A 15,796-nucleotide genomic window follows, 5' to 3' on the forward strand; every position below is an offset into this window, starting at 1 on the left:
TATGGCGAAGTATGTAAAAATAAAATTAACATTAAGGGGACCAAATAATTGGAGCCATTTTTCCCAGATTGCGGCTCCCCTGATGTTCTGGGGGTCAGAAATACAAATTCAACGAAAAAAAGTAATGTTTATTCAGAAAAAGTACGTTTCTGTCTCTGATTTCGTAATTTAAAATATCGCCTGCACTATAGTTAAATTAGTGTATTTGAGTTCACCCCCTCGAACCATTAAGATTGAGTCCTAGAACGTGAAGATCCAATCATTAGATCAAATGTTACTAAGGGCGGTGAGTTTTTTTTATTTTGTGCACTGTACGTAAGAATGTTAGGGGAGAGTTGAATAAAACGGGATAGTCGGACAAAACGGGATACGTCGCCTAGGGACCAGACTATTGCAGCTATCTAGTGGACAACGACAGAAACGCGTTATTCGACGGTGATTATATCATTCTCGGTGCACCCCGTCTCGAGATCACTATTTGATAGATAGTTGTAGGTCTTAGAACTTTTGCTATTCTATTTTTCTTGCCATTTTCTACATTTACGTGCGTTGTTATTTTTATATTGTACTGCCTACATATTTGGGAATAAAATTCCGGTGAGTATTAAATTTGACTAACCATTTATTTACCAATATTTTTATTTTCAGTCTATCTAATTTTTTTTTCACATTTAGGCAGCAGCCATGTTTGTTTCAAAAAGTGTCGGAGTCGGACAAAACGGGACACTTATGAGTTGGATAAAACGGGATAGAGTTTTTTTATGTCCCGTTTTACCCACCTATTTATTTGTTGGATTATTGCATTTTAAAATAGCCATATGTAAGCCTAGACTTTTTGAACAGCTTATTTATATTAGCTATATATATTTTTGTAAAATTTAGTCTCTTTATATAGTAATGCAAAATTTGTTTATTAACGGTCGTTATTAAGCATTTTATTTTCGACTCTAGGATTTCACATCTTTCTTTAGAACTAATTGTAATGTATTTCTCTGATGAAGACTTGAGCTTTTTTATATATAAACTTCGTAATTTTCTGAATTACTCAATTCAATCTACATTCGATTCTAAAAAGAATTCTTCTCTTTGTTTACTGAAGAATTTAAATACTTGATTATTAAAGAGTCTTTCAGGGATGTTGCGACATCAATGGAGTGAATTAGAAATAAAATTCAATTAGAAATGGAAGAAAAGGAAAGGATTATTAAACTACAAAAAAGAACCAAGAGAATAGAAGAAAAGGCTGCTAAGAAATCTCTCTTAAGAGCACAAGGCACATCTCGACAATGAAAATAGCGGAAATAAGCCATCATGTTTGAAAACTCGCAGTCTTTAAAAACAAATGTAGCATCATATTTTTTTGTGTACTTACTTATAAAAGAACAATCTATATAAAAGTGTTAGAACAGTAATATCCCATGAATCAGTTAATTATGCTTTTCACTTAGTTTTATGCAAAAAATTAAACATTGTAAACCCTATCCCGTTTTATTCAACCCAGGTATGCTAAAACGGGATATGTAAGAGTTTGGAAATTAATTTTTTTTCTATTTCACAGCCATTAAAATTAGTTTAAAATATGTTTTTTGTGTGTTTCAATCAATGCTGTAGCTACAAAAAAAAAAATAATGTAGGGTTCCTTAACAGATATTCCGTAGTAAATAAAAACAATAATGGTATCCCGTTTTGTCCAACTCTCCCCTACTAAGGTTGATATCTTTTTTTTGGAATGAATTTTTTCAAGGATTCCGGAGAAACACACATTAATTAAATGTAGATTGAGGCTTATCTGGATCAGGAATCTTAATAACTGTTCTAGAAATTTTTTTTCTCCAACTCATGAGGAAGTAACTCTTTTTCAAAAAGAAATAACAAATATCATTTTATAATTGCATATTTCCCAGATTGCGGTCACCCCCTATATTTTGGAGGTCAGAAATCCGAATCTGTCGAAAAAAAGTTCCGTTTATCCAGAGAAAGTACGTTTTTGTGTCTGATTTTGTAACTGAACTTCTGATTTTGTCTGATTTTAAAAAATATCATCTGCACTTATTAATTAGCATATTTAAAGTCAACCCCTCGAGCTATTAAGAATCCTAGAACGTGAAGATCTGATTAGTAGATCAAAAGTTATTCACCGTGGTTCATTTTTTTTATTTTTATTTTTTGCGCAATGTGCGTTACCTAAATAACAAAAAATTAAGTTCATATATTAATAAAAATTAAATACGTTCATTGAACTACAAAATTTTGTAAGTTTATCAAAAAATATGAAAAACTTTATATTTATCATTGTAACATTTTATGCACTAACAAGACAAGTGTATAAATTTAAGAGCGATGGTGAAAAACCTTAAAAAATTATGTATTTCCAAACAAAGTTCGTATTTTCAATGACATAATCTTTTCAACAATAAACAGTTCTTTTCCATTTGTCTCTTCTTTCAATCCTTTTTAACAAGAATTATAATATAATTAAGCTCACATTTTTATAATTTAATTAAATAAAAACTTAAAATACCTTTGACAAAATAAAAAAAACCAACTTAATTAGATTAAATTTTTTTTAAAAATAATTCATATATTTTAATTAAAAAATAAAACAAAATATGTGACATCTATCAATTTTATTCTGTTTTTGAAATTTTACCATGTCATGTTGTAGAAAAAAAAATTAAATTAAAAATAAGAAGAACTGTCTTTTTAATCAGAAATAAAAAATCAAATGTTTCCCCAGGCAGAAAGCTTAATAGTTTAATCCACGGGAACTTTTTTTTTATTTGATAAGTAAAACTTTAGAGGAACATATTTTACCCCAGGGGTAGAAAAGTTTTACCCCTATCCAAGGTTTTCAACCGAGTAAGAATCGAAACGCTCATTTATTTTTAATGCCACATTATTTCAAATTCTGATCGTTACAACATTTTATGATCCAAAATTGCACATTTACAAGGGATCATTGAATTAATTTGTTTAAATTTAATGTAATTTACCATTGGAAAGTGAAGGATTTGCATCTCTGAAATTCGCTTTTTTTATAAACTTTTTTAAGGTTTAAAAACAATTAAAAATTATTAATAAGGATTATTAAAAGGTAAAAAAAAATTTTATCTTTGTACTAGATATATGAATAAAGCTAGACAACAAGTAATATAAAAGTGAAATTTTTGAAGTCAATTCTCAGTTAGGTCAACAAAAAAAATGTTTATTTTAACTACTTTTTATTAAATAATTACAATTTTTCTCCCATATGAAACTAAAATTAATTAATTAAATTTAATTAACAGGGTGGCCACTCAAATCAGATTTCAAATTTCCCTGATTTTTCCAGGTTTTCCAGATAAAAATCTTAAAATTTCCAGGTTTTTGTTTCTTTTTTCTTATAAAGTGTAGGATGTGTACAAGAAAAGTGTCTTTATTATAAAATATTTTATTCAAAATGTTATTTTTTTTAACATATCATCTTGAAAAAAATAATTTATTTTGACAATTTGGCAAGATTTTTTTATTTATTTTTTAATCGTTTTCGTACAAAATTTTGAATCAAAAATCATATATTGACCAACAAAAGAGTAAAATGAAATATTAATATATAGTTGGTTCTTACAAGAATTTTTTTTTTAATATATGTTATAAAAGGTTAAAATGAAATAGAAAAAATTAGCATTAATGCAACAATTGTAACAATTTATCGACAAACATTGCTGCTAGCGATTGTAAAAAAAATGTGCGATTGGTTGGTTTGCTGAGAAAAAATAATTCACAGATTTCTTTGAATGGGAGTAGAAAAGTTTTCAGAAAAAGAGTGCAATATAAAATCTGTTATTATTAAACTATAACTAACGATTTTTGGAGAATTTTATAAAGTTAAAAATACAGAAACATTTTGTCAAAATAGAAAAAAAAAATTACCGCCAAATTATCGGAACAAACTTGAGCCATAAATGGATTCAGCCCAAGGACAGAATTTAAAAACAGAAGCTAATATCCTAATCCCTTTCTCCATCTCCACCAGAATCTTTCCTAAATTGCACAGTCCCATAGCGGTCAAAGGTAAGGTTTCTGTATTCGTTTAGCAACCGTGGGAGAATTTTATGTGGTCAAAACTTAAGAAACAGTTTGACAGAGCTGTATAGTGACATGAATAGTTTGACAGAGCTGTAATGGAGCAAATTTTGATGCAAGCAAAGTATCGCCAAGTTGATGATATTTCAACGGTTTGGCGATACATTTCCGTTAAAAAAAAAGTGGGTATAATGGATGAAATAATTTAGCTTAAGAAAATTAGTAAATAATTTAAATTAGTGAAATTAAAAAAATTATCAAAGAAAAAATTTCCAGCTTTTCTTTAAAATTCCCTGATTTTCCAGGTTTTCATCCAAATTTCCCTGATATTTCCAGGTTTTTTCCAGCATAAAAAAAATTCCCTGATAATTCCAGATTTTCCAGGTGGGTGGCCATCCTGATTAATGAATTAATATTTGAAGAAAGCTGTATTAACTTCAAGTGTCAATTTGAACAAGACATAGGGAGAGTGTCCTAAATACAGAAAAAAAAAGGCTCATGTTATCAGACAACTATAAAAGTATAAATTTGGTGACGCGAACGTAGTTTTTTATTCGCGATCGCAACGAACTATAGGGGGCGTTGTTGTATGAGACTAATACCTGCGATTTCTATATGAACAGTCATTCATTTACTCTAGAGACGTCTTTAATGTAGCGTGTAGCATTGCAACGTTCCTTCTTTATTGTGGCAAATTAAACTTATAAGAGTTAAAACCTAATGCCCAAGAAATAGTTTTACTAAATTTAATGATATAACATGAAAGGCCTACTTAAACTTTACATTCGATAGTTTTAAGAATCATATTACTTCAAACATTAAAATGATAGAACAATATTCTATAATAATTGCAGTTCTTGACGTTCTGAATTCACATTTATTTATTGGAATGACGAAAGCAATGTTGATTTCACTTTAATTTGTAATGAATTGAAGACAGAAGAAATGCATTTTACCTTAATACACACATCTGTAACAGTATGCGAAAGCGAAATCGGAAGTTATGAGTTGCAAGTTTGTTGATAATAGAAGTTGAAAATTATTGAGGAATTTTCTTCAAATGTTTGGCGTGTTCTGTTTTTGAAAGATTTAACAATGTTCTGGAGAGTTTTTTTTAAAGTTTTTCGGCTTTTTCCTTAGGGAAATTTTGCTTCCTATTTCGTGCAAAGAAAATGGTGCCCGACTCTGCCAGTGATTCAGATGGAACTAAATGAAAACGTGATAAATTAATGTCTGATATTTACAGGCTCCCGCTAGAGGGCGTACTCGAGCGTTGCAATTGCGAATTGAATTTATCTGACACAGCGAATATAAAAAAATTAAATGAGGGCAATAAACTATTTTTTTTTTCAACAAGAGCTATAAGTTAGAAATTTTCACTGATGTTATTTTTAAAATATGTGAAACACTGAATCGCTCATCGCAAAATTTAAAACAACGACTAACGCTTAACCGCTTTTAGCTCATCCCTATTTAATGAATGAATTAATATTTGAAAAAAAACTGTATTAACATCAAGTGTGTCAAGTTAAAAAAAAATGTATTTGATCTTGTGGGGATGAATAAAAAGTATTTTTGAAAATTCAATAATGAAAAAACTTTCATTAGAGTCCAAATCCAGAATGAAACACAGAGATGTAGGTGAAACTTTCAAACAAGTTACAACAATAGGCGTTATTTCAACCTGTTGCTGGAATTGAAATTTCTCACCATGCTCTCCTTCAACTGTTTCTCAACAACTTTGATTTTCCTGTTTATAAGCTGCTATTCTCATGAGGATCCAATCCGCTTTGTTTGAAGTTGTTTTTATATTAAATATTCTCATAATTATTCTGCAGTGCAATAAAAAATCAAAGAAAGCGATAATTTTTTTTATATATGTGGCATTTTCGAGTAATAAGTTACATATCGCATTTTTTTCCTTCTTTCAAAAATCAACATTTTTATCAATTTTCTGAACTTTTATTTCAGCGATTAGCAAAGGAAAGAAGTTGTCAAGTGGCCTGATTCGAAATCTTTAGTGTAGCACTCACATTAATTTTTCAATAGTATTGCAACATTTGCCTCGTTTTCTCTTGCTGTAACTTGTTCGGAATTTTCTTCTGTATCTAAGAGTTTCTCTATTACATTTTGAGTTTTGATGGTTGTTTTTATCAGATAAGCAAAATTGCTTAGGTTGTATTATTTGTATTTTTTCATGCTGCTTATATTCAGAGATAATTGATATGTTTTAGGAATTTATTACCCAAAACTTTCACAGAATTGTCTTATTACAGAAGAATCAGGAAATTTCTATTTCAAAATTGATTTCTTTCACTTCTTATAGATTTCCGAAGATCCAAATATTTATTACATTTTTGTCAGATATAAACTTGAAGAAGAAAAGTCTAGAAATGAAACTGGTATTTTTATTAAAGAATTTCTTACAGAGTAAGAAAAAAAATATCCAAGATCACGAAAATAAATTTAAGAGACAAGCAACAATTTTTATCTTTTTTAGTATTACTATTAGAAAGAGGTCGATTTTAAGAGATATTGCTAAGTAAAAATAAATAAATACATTCTAGCAATATGAGAGCAGAGAAAATATTGATTTACAATTTTTGAGGTATGTTCGAATCTGATATTTCTTTTTCCATCGTTCTTAAAAGCACTTAAAGGTTTTCGACGCGTCGAAGAAACTCCCAAACCAGAATATTTTTAAATATTTTTAGGTAATTTATTTTTCTGCATCTGGCGCTACACCTGAAATTGAAATGAAAAAAAAAAAAAAAAAACAATCAAACCTATATTTTTTTAAAAAAGTTTTTTCACTTTAAAAAGGTTACAAAATATTAGATTTTTTTTTATCTTAAGGTTTTACAAGATGTTAAAAAAAATTTTTTTTTTCTTTTATTAATGTAGGATGGGTTGTGTTGTACGCGAGAATTCATTTGTGCTTTAAAAATTGCAAGTCTATATTTTCAAGACATGGGTGGATTTCAAGTTTGAAGCATCTCGGATATCTGATAACTATTTACTATTTATGAGTTTGATTTGATTCAACTTAAAAGAAATTTTTATTATTTATTATGAGTTTGTGTTATGTATTATCTTTACTCGAGCTTTAAGTTATGGAATAGAAGTATTAAAAATTCTTTTTTTTTTAAGTATTTTTGCACACAATATCAATCACATTAATCAATATTATGCCTGCTACACAAAATCAAATCAGTTTCATGCAAACAATTTGTTAACAATTAAGCTTTTGACTTAAAATTATAAATTCCTGTACGAAATGATATGAAAACCGGGATTATTTAAATAAATACAGGAGTTAGACAAAGATTTCTATACTAAATCATTTTTTGATGTTTCTTAAGAAATAACTTGGAGAATTATTTTGAAGAAATGTTTCGGTCATGTAATTTCTCATACATATCGATAAAGATTTTAGAGGGACCGGTAATAAATTACGAACGAAAAAGGATGTTTTTGAACACCCTATACCAAACAATATAGCGATAAGCTTTTTACTAGTGTCAATTACATTGGTTATAATATGCAATAACTGTACAAAATTTAATAAACCTATTTTAAATATTCATAGACATATGGGTATGACTATAATAAAACTAATTTTTTTTTTGACTTAGGTTTTCTTACTATAACTTCCGAAATATTCAATAAAATTAAACAAAAGTTTTAGAGTAATTTTTAATTAACCATACTTTCATTTTAAAAATTTCGTTAAAATTGGCGCAAGATAGGAGTATTTAAAGTAGTGCACCTTGACGGAAAACAATAAAAAAAAATATTCATAAATAGTTGAATCGTATTTGGTAACTTCTAAAAAAAGTTCGATTCGAATATTTTGAAAATTTAAAATTTTTTTAGTAATTTTCTAAGTAGTTTTTATTAATTAGGAAAGAAGGCTCAGAACGATAAGGAATCGAATTTAAATCGGATTTAATTTTGTACTCGAATTTAATTTTGTACTATTAAAAACAAGATTTATTAAAAACGACATTGGTATTTTTGGAAAGAAACTTATCATTTAAAGCTTTCAGTAACAAAGTACAAAAGCTACTTCAAAATCAAAACGGCCTTTTTTCATAAGTTGCCAAATAGGATTCTAAACAAAATTGATTGAAAATTACTCTGAAAATTTTATTGAATATTTCAACAGTTATAGTAAAAAAACGGAAGACAAAAAAATAGTATGTTTTATAAAAATGTCCATAGCTTCATGAATAATTAAGCTAGGTTTACAAAATTTTGTGCAGTTGTTGCACATAATATATAACTTGAATGACCGTTCTTCTTACCGGGTGAATCAAATTAATTAATCAGTACTGAATAACACTACGAAATCAAGCACAAATCTGAAAGGAATGTTCTGGCACAATTAAAGTGCTTAGTGAAAGAACCAGGTAAGTGAAATTTTTAGGAGCATTTATAAATCAGTGAAAATAACAAAGTGGTTGTATCAATGTGGGAACATTCAATGTAAATTTTTTTTTCTTCTTTTGTTTTAATCTTAACTTTTCCACATTAGTTTTTAGTGTGCTTGCATTATTTTTATTTTCAAATCGGGCAATGGAAAATAAAATAGAGCAAAGAATTATGAGTCCCTCCGTCTAATAAATCTGTAATAAAATAGTTCGAAGATTACTTTTATCCTTAAACTGGTTATAGAAGCTCTTAAAATTTCACTTACCTGGTTTTCATCAAGCTTTTCATAAAATAAAGAAATAAAAATATTTTCATTCATTATTATCGTTACCCTTCCCGATGACTTTACATTATTATTTAATTTAATAACCGTCGCTGAACAACCGACCCAATTTTTAGGTTTACGACTACTACTGTTCAACTTCGTAGCCCTGTGATTTTGAACCTAATTCAGAAGACAAGAACTCCTGGATCAAGTATTGGGAGAAATTTGCCTTCTTGGAGGACTTCACAATGGAAATAATCCACATTTGCGTTACATGGAGAGGAAAACCACACAAAAATTCCCATGGTTAGCCTGGCTGCAAGGGAACTCTAACCCACGATCCTACTATCACTGAGGATACTTTAAGTCAGCAGTGTAGTTGGTGCGAGCCGGATGCGGAGTTCGTATCGATCAGCCATTGCTGGGATTCGAACCCGGTTCACCTCATATGAAAGCGAACGCTCTATTCCTTGAGCCATCACGGCTCTACATTATATATTTTATTTTATAACCGTCGTTGAACAGCCAACCCGATTTTGGGTTTACGACCATCAATGTTCAACTCCGTCAACTTGCAATTTTGAACCTATCTAGAAGACAAGGAAACTGCTGGATCAGTACCCCCAGAGGTACGATTTGGTATGGGAACCTAGAGGACTTAGTGACTCGACAGATTTAACGCAAACCAGTCACCACTTACTACACGGGGAGTCTTCGGCCGACGGTGATAGATCCCTCGCCGTCTTGGACATGGGCCCAGTGCCCATCAACCAGGCTGTCCGGATTCTATAAAAAAACTCGTTTGTTTTTGTTCATCACATCAGAAAAAAGATTTACTGTATATATCATCGCCTGGCGTGATGATATTGTTCTCGGACGACGTATGATAGTCAAAATGTACCACTATCAAGTGATTTTTGCTGGTATATGTCCCTTTCTAGGGGCCATAAGACGCGCATTCCCACAGCATCAGTATTAAAAATGCTAAGTATTGATGCAGTTTTAATTATCAACAACTATATCAATACCAAACTTTATATTAGTATACTTATTGCATAACCCTTCGACTTTTGAGTTTTGAAATACATTTATTTATCAATGACAACAAACCAAAGCCGGAATTCTAAAAACAAATAGAATTCTCATAAGACATTGATAAGAACTTTCGGGGTTCTTCTTACTTTTTCTGTGCCCCTTTTAACTTCAAAAATTCTAAAAAATTAAATTAAGAAAAAAAGCAAAGTTGATAAAGATTCACCAAACACAACTAAACCTTAAATAAATTACAAACTGAATAAATGGAAATAGTTTGTGAGGGAATAGAGTTGCACCATTTTACTTGCATAGTCTCACTCTAATTTCTGTATTTCATTATTATTATTACGGTTATATTTACTTCATTTTAAATACTTCAATAATCAATTCTTAAAAGATTAAATTGAAGAAGCGAAGAGAAAAAACTTAATGTATTCGAAATTAAAATTCATTTTCTTTCCACCATTATTTCTCTCCATCGTTAGATTGTAATAATTCAATTACTAAATATACATAATCTCTTAAAGAAAGAAACTAAAATAATAGCGTAGAAAATGGATGCTAAGTTTTTATTCTTTCTTCAACCTTCCTTAGTATTTTATGCAAATAGAGGTGTTAGCCTATTTTAAAACTAATTTGTTTCCATTACTTGTTTATAAAGAAAGAAAAAGGAATAACACCGACGCTTTATGTTTGATTTTTTTAAAAACAATTTCACCATTGTTAAAGGTACAATACATTTTTTTTGTATTAATTCTTGATGAATTCATTTGAATTATACATTATCAGGCCTACTGTTTATTTAAGGTTTACTTTTGTATTTGGCGAGTCTTTTATCGACTTGAAATTCCAACGTTGTGTTTCCTTTTTTTTTACATTGGTGCTTTCGAAGTAAACAGTTTATGTCAGATTCTGCAATTAAGAATTCTTTAGAATCTGAAAATTATTTTTAAAATTTTTTTTTAAAGTGCAGCAAATGTTTTCCAGTAATTTTAAAACTGATTCCGTTGATTAAAAACATGTTGAGTCGCGATTTGAATAAATGTTCAATCATGCTCTTTTGTAAATACTTTTAAGGAATATTTTCCAACTTAATTTTCAATCGAGGCAACAAATAAAACATTTTTATTAAAAAAAATTACCTTCAAAACTATATCATCAATGAATTCAAAATTCTAAGCGATAGTATTTAAAAGATAACTTTTTGGTAGGCTTAAGAACAGATAATAATAGCAATTAAATAATAATGCAATAGTAAATTGAAATGCATCAAAAATTACTCAACTAATTGTTCTTGTTGAAAGAAACAAACAAAACAGCTTTTCTATTTATAGATTTGGTATAAAATAAATTAAAATTTTGAGGAATTTTTCAATAATGATCTTTTGATTGATGAAGATTGGCAATGTCGATAACTACTCTCCCCCAATTGGTGACCGCAGGACTTGATTACTTTAACATTGCGAAAATTTTATTTAGATGAAAAAAAGGTTTGTGTATTCAAATATCACCACTATTTTCTGACTTACCTTCGATATTAAACATGGAGGAAAGCACAAATGTTAATTTAAATTCATCAACTCAAGATAATGTGAATTTAGAAGTAAACAAAATGGCAGTAAAACCACCAATTTTTTGGCGACATAAAAGTAAATTATGGTTTTTACAACTCGAAGCACAGTTTGCTAACGGCAATATTACTCGTGATTTATCTAAGTTATAACATTGTCTTTGCCTCATTAGACGAAAATATCTTAGATTTTGTAGGGAATGAATGGAAAATACGACGCTTTAAAAAATACATTGTTAAGTAGATTAATAGAAGCCAGGTTAAAAAAGGGTATTGACTGCATTTAATCTTGGCGATAAGCATCCATCTGACATGTTACAACAAATGAATGGTCTGGTAGAAACTTCCATTTCTGAGGAATTGTTTAAATCACATTCGCTACCGAGGTTCACACAACAGGCTATATAACCTATCAGTTCTCATTCTTTGGATAAAATTGCAGAGATGGCAATTATTGGTATATTTAGCTCAACAGAGTTATGAACAGTGAACAAAGTATACGGTAAAACTCTTGAACATAACAACACTAATAACAAAAAAATTAATTCCTTGAAGATTAGTATAGCAGAATTAACTAGGAAATTTGATACATTCATACAAGGGGTAAGTCTCAAAGTAAATCTGCAAGTGCTCGAGATCGTAGCCGTTTGAGATCCCAATCTTTTTGTTATAAACTAGGTTGGTACCATTATAAATTTGGAAACAAGGCACATCACTGTGTTAAGCCTTGCGAATTTCAAAAATTTACAAATACTTCGGGAAACTAATTGGCCTCGGTCGATTGAAGATGCTAACGACTACGGCCAACTAAACTGCCGCCTCTTTCTTTTTGACAAGTCAAGAAAAAGTCAATAACTTATTAACACCGGGGGCTGACGCGACTGTAATTCCACCACCAAAACAAAATAAACGTTTCCATCTGATTTTAAACTTAATGCTGCAAATTAAAGTTCTATCAAAACCTAATTGGTGACCTAAGGACGTAAGATGATCACGCCGACTTCGATGTATGGTCCACATTGAACAATTGATTTGCTATTTGCAATTGCGTCATCGTCCTCCTCGCACTGTTGCTTCTCAGTCTCATTTGCACACAACGGGATTCTGCACACACTCGACTGCTAATAGCAACGCAGGAGAGACAACGCACACAACCATGAACATAACACAGCTCTCACCACGAGTGCTCAAAATCCGGTGAACTTAATACAGCTCTCCCAGTCTTCCCCAAATACGGCAACTAGTGGTATCCGTTCATTGAATTCTTATCGCTCATCGAGTATAGTGGCGTAACTACCACTATGATTATTAAACATCAATTCACTAGTATATAAGACATGTTAACTCTATTCAATCTAGGGGTACCTTTTGATTGATGAAGGTTGGTATTGTCGATAACTACTCTCCTCACAAGTCAACAACCAACAATTTCGGTCATTCACACACCCATTACATTAGTAGTCGTAACATTAATAGTAGTCGTAGGAACATCAGTAGTCGTAAACCCAAAAATTTGGGTCGGGTGTTCAACGACGGTTATAAAAATAATATCAAAATCGTGAGCCGTGATGGCTCAGGGGATAGAGCGTTTGCCTTCCAATGAGGTGAACCGGATTCGAATCCCAGCAATGGCTGGTCGATACGAATTCTGCATCCGACTCGGGCCGACCACAGTGCTTGACGTAAAATATCCTCAGTGGTAGACGGATCATGGATTAGAGTCCGCTTTCCGTTAGGCTAACCGTGAGAGATTTTCCTCTTCATGTGACGCAAATGCAAGTTAGTTACATTAAAATATTCTCTACTAAGGCAAATTTCTCTCAATACTTGATTCGGGAGTTTCCTTGTCTTTTGGATTGGGTTCAAAACTACAAGACTACAGAATTGAACATTAGTAGTCGTAAATAAAAAAAAAAATTGGGTGGTTGTTCAACGACGGTTATAAAAAAAGAAAAATATCAAAATCGCGTGTAAATTTTATTTTTATTTAAAATTTGGTCTGCCTTTTAAAAAATATCTTTAAACAAAAATAAAATTTACACGCAATGTTCTTCTTTTATATTGTCGTTGCATGCTTTTCTCTTTTCATTATTTTCCTCGTTTTCGCCAGTCTCGCTAGATTTTATTCTTAAAAGTTCAGACACACACAAACATGGTAATTTTGAAATTGTCTTTCTGAGAACTTATTAATCACCCTGTACATTTTAAAAGTTGTTCATGTTTCAAACATATGCATTAACTGAAATAAACGTGTCATCCGGTTGGAAGAATAAGTATATAAGTTCACCGGAAGTAGGGAGAAAGGAAGAAGAAACAAAGAAGTTCTTCAAGAGTACAATCCTTGCAAGGTAGAGGAAGTTCTTACTCAGACTGATCCGGCAAGCTATCAGGTATCGATCAAGGGCCAGAAGAGCAAGCGTTCCTATGTGTGCTGAACCAAACAGGAAGCCCATGAATGCGTACCACTGGCAACCACCTTCTCCAAACAACCACCTGCAAGTAAGACACATTCTGTTAGATACCACAAATAATTTATATAGCTTTATTGGGTCCTTCATTTAATTTTTACACATGAACGATATGAAAAACGAGAATTGTTATAGAACTAACCAGTGGTCAACAAACTTATGAACTATTGTTTGTCTACGGTAAGAATTCCCCCCGCCACAAAGTCTGAGGCCGTCTGCTGCTATGGAAACAAGAATAACTTATTTCATGGAGGGTAGCTTCTCTTCACTCAAGGACTAAGACTGAAGAAAAAGATTACCTTTCTCTCGCCGATCAGAGCCAAAACATGTCTTAAGCAATGACCCAATACCCTTACTTTAAATAGTTATACCTCGTTACCATAGTCACCGCCACGGGTACAGACGAATGGCTAGAGAAGATCTTACTTTTAATAAACTATACAGTATCTTTTTTTTTAAAAAAAATCCTACTGCCTTGCTACCAACGAAAAGAACTATGGAAAGAACTACCCTAACCATTCGTCCGGTACTGTGGTCACGATGTTTAACTATTTCAAGTAGGGGTGTTAGGTCAATAATTAACACAGAGTTTGAGTCAGGTTAACGAGAGAGAAAAAAAATCAGGGGAAAGATAAACTCCCCTCTTTGAATTTTTTGTTTCCATGGCAGCAGACGGCCTTAGACTTTGTGGAGAGGGAAGATCTTTCTATAGGGAGGGTTGACCATCTAAAGCTAAGCGCAGATGACGCTGGGGTTAAAATTCGTCGTAAGACTTCCGGGTTACGACTTCCGGCCGATTTTTACACCTGAGCTTGAAAAAATACGCCATTCAATATTATTACACGTGTAGTGCTTTCAATATAACGTGTTCCTTCAGTATAACTTTCAACGAAATAAACAACAAATCAAATCGGGTGACTCCGCAAGCTTGCTAATGATGTTGCCCAAAAAATAACAAACGGTGCTATTTAACACAAATATAGCCAATTAAGGGATAACACTCAAAACACTTTATTTAGGCTGTGATATTAATTTTCTTAAACTTGTTTTAGGCTCATGACGTGTTAGAATTTATAAGTTGCAGAAAACTCTTATAAATGGTAAGACTATGTCGAAATTTAAACACGCATCACAATAATAAAACTTCCTAGAATACTAAGCACACATCGCACCTCCTAAGCATAACATAAGCGGAGGGATACACCGGAAGTTTTAGAAAGCTTGTTATTGTTTACATTCAGTTAAACCATCCATACAAAATATACGAACGTTATGTTATACAGACTATACAAATGTTAAATGGATGTAATTATTATCTGAACCATGAGCTGTAAAAATAATTCATTTCTAACAAAAGTAAATATTGCAATTATATCTTCTTTATTTGATAGAGAAAATCGGAGCACAACACTGTAGACCAGGGATTGCCAAACTTTTTTGATCATCGACCCCTACATAATTTTTCGAAATCTCCATCGACCCCCATAAAAGAAATTTTTTGTTAATTAAAATAAAACTTTATTAGATACTGTGTTTGTACATTTATTTTATGATTTTGAACATTTATTAAAGTAATAGTACATAGTGTGACAATAGTTTTATGAAAAATATATTAATGTTGAAATATAAATACCTTAATATTTATGAAATAATAAGTAATTATAAGTAAGTAGAAATAATAAGTAAAGTAACTACGGATTTATTGCTTCTTAATCAATGACATGGGTGTTCCTGGTGTTTTTTTTTTTTTTTTTTTTGCATGGTTCGTTATATTTGGTTCAAAATTGGTCAATTTTAATCTTAAATCCCCTCGAAACTCCACATTTAATTAATTTTTGTTCTTAGTTAAGATTGAATTTACGTGACTGAAACCGGCTTCAACCATATAGGAACTTGGAAATGCTATCATAAATGGCTGAGCTATTTCGCAAAGCCTTACGAAATATATTAGCCTTATAT

At 31.0% G+C, this 15,796-nt stretch overlaps 1 protein-coding gene across 3 annotated transcripts in view; it reads right to left on the minus strand.

The window, feature by feature from the left end:
• Positions 1–15,796, minus strand: part of LOC107449547 (visual pigment-like receptor peropsin) — a 100,965-nt gene that overhangs the window by 12,695 nt on the left and 72,474 nt on the right. For all 3 annotated transcript variants that reach the window (XM_087150829.1, XM_087150830.1, XM_087150825.1), the window contains one exon: positions 13,735–13,862. In XM_087150829.1, coding sequence (XP_087006955.1) covers positions 13,735–13,862 — 128 coding nt within the window. The remainder of the gene's footprint in view (positions 1–13,734; positions 13,863–15,796) is intronic.

The sequence above is a fragment of the Parasteatoda tepidariorum genome, chromosome 1 (assembly GCF_982258835.1).
Source record: "Parasteatoda tepidariorum strain Cologne lab strain chromosome 1, Ptep-v5.0, whole genome shotgun sequence".
In the NCBI taxonomy this organism is placed as follows: domain Eukaryota; kingdom Metazoa; phylum Arthropoda; class Arachnida; order Araneae; family Theridiidae; genus Parasteatoda; species Parasteatoda tepidariorum.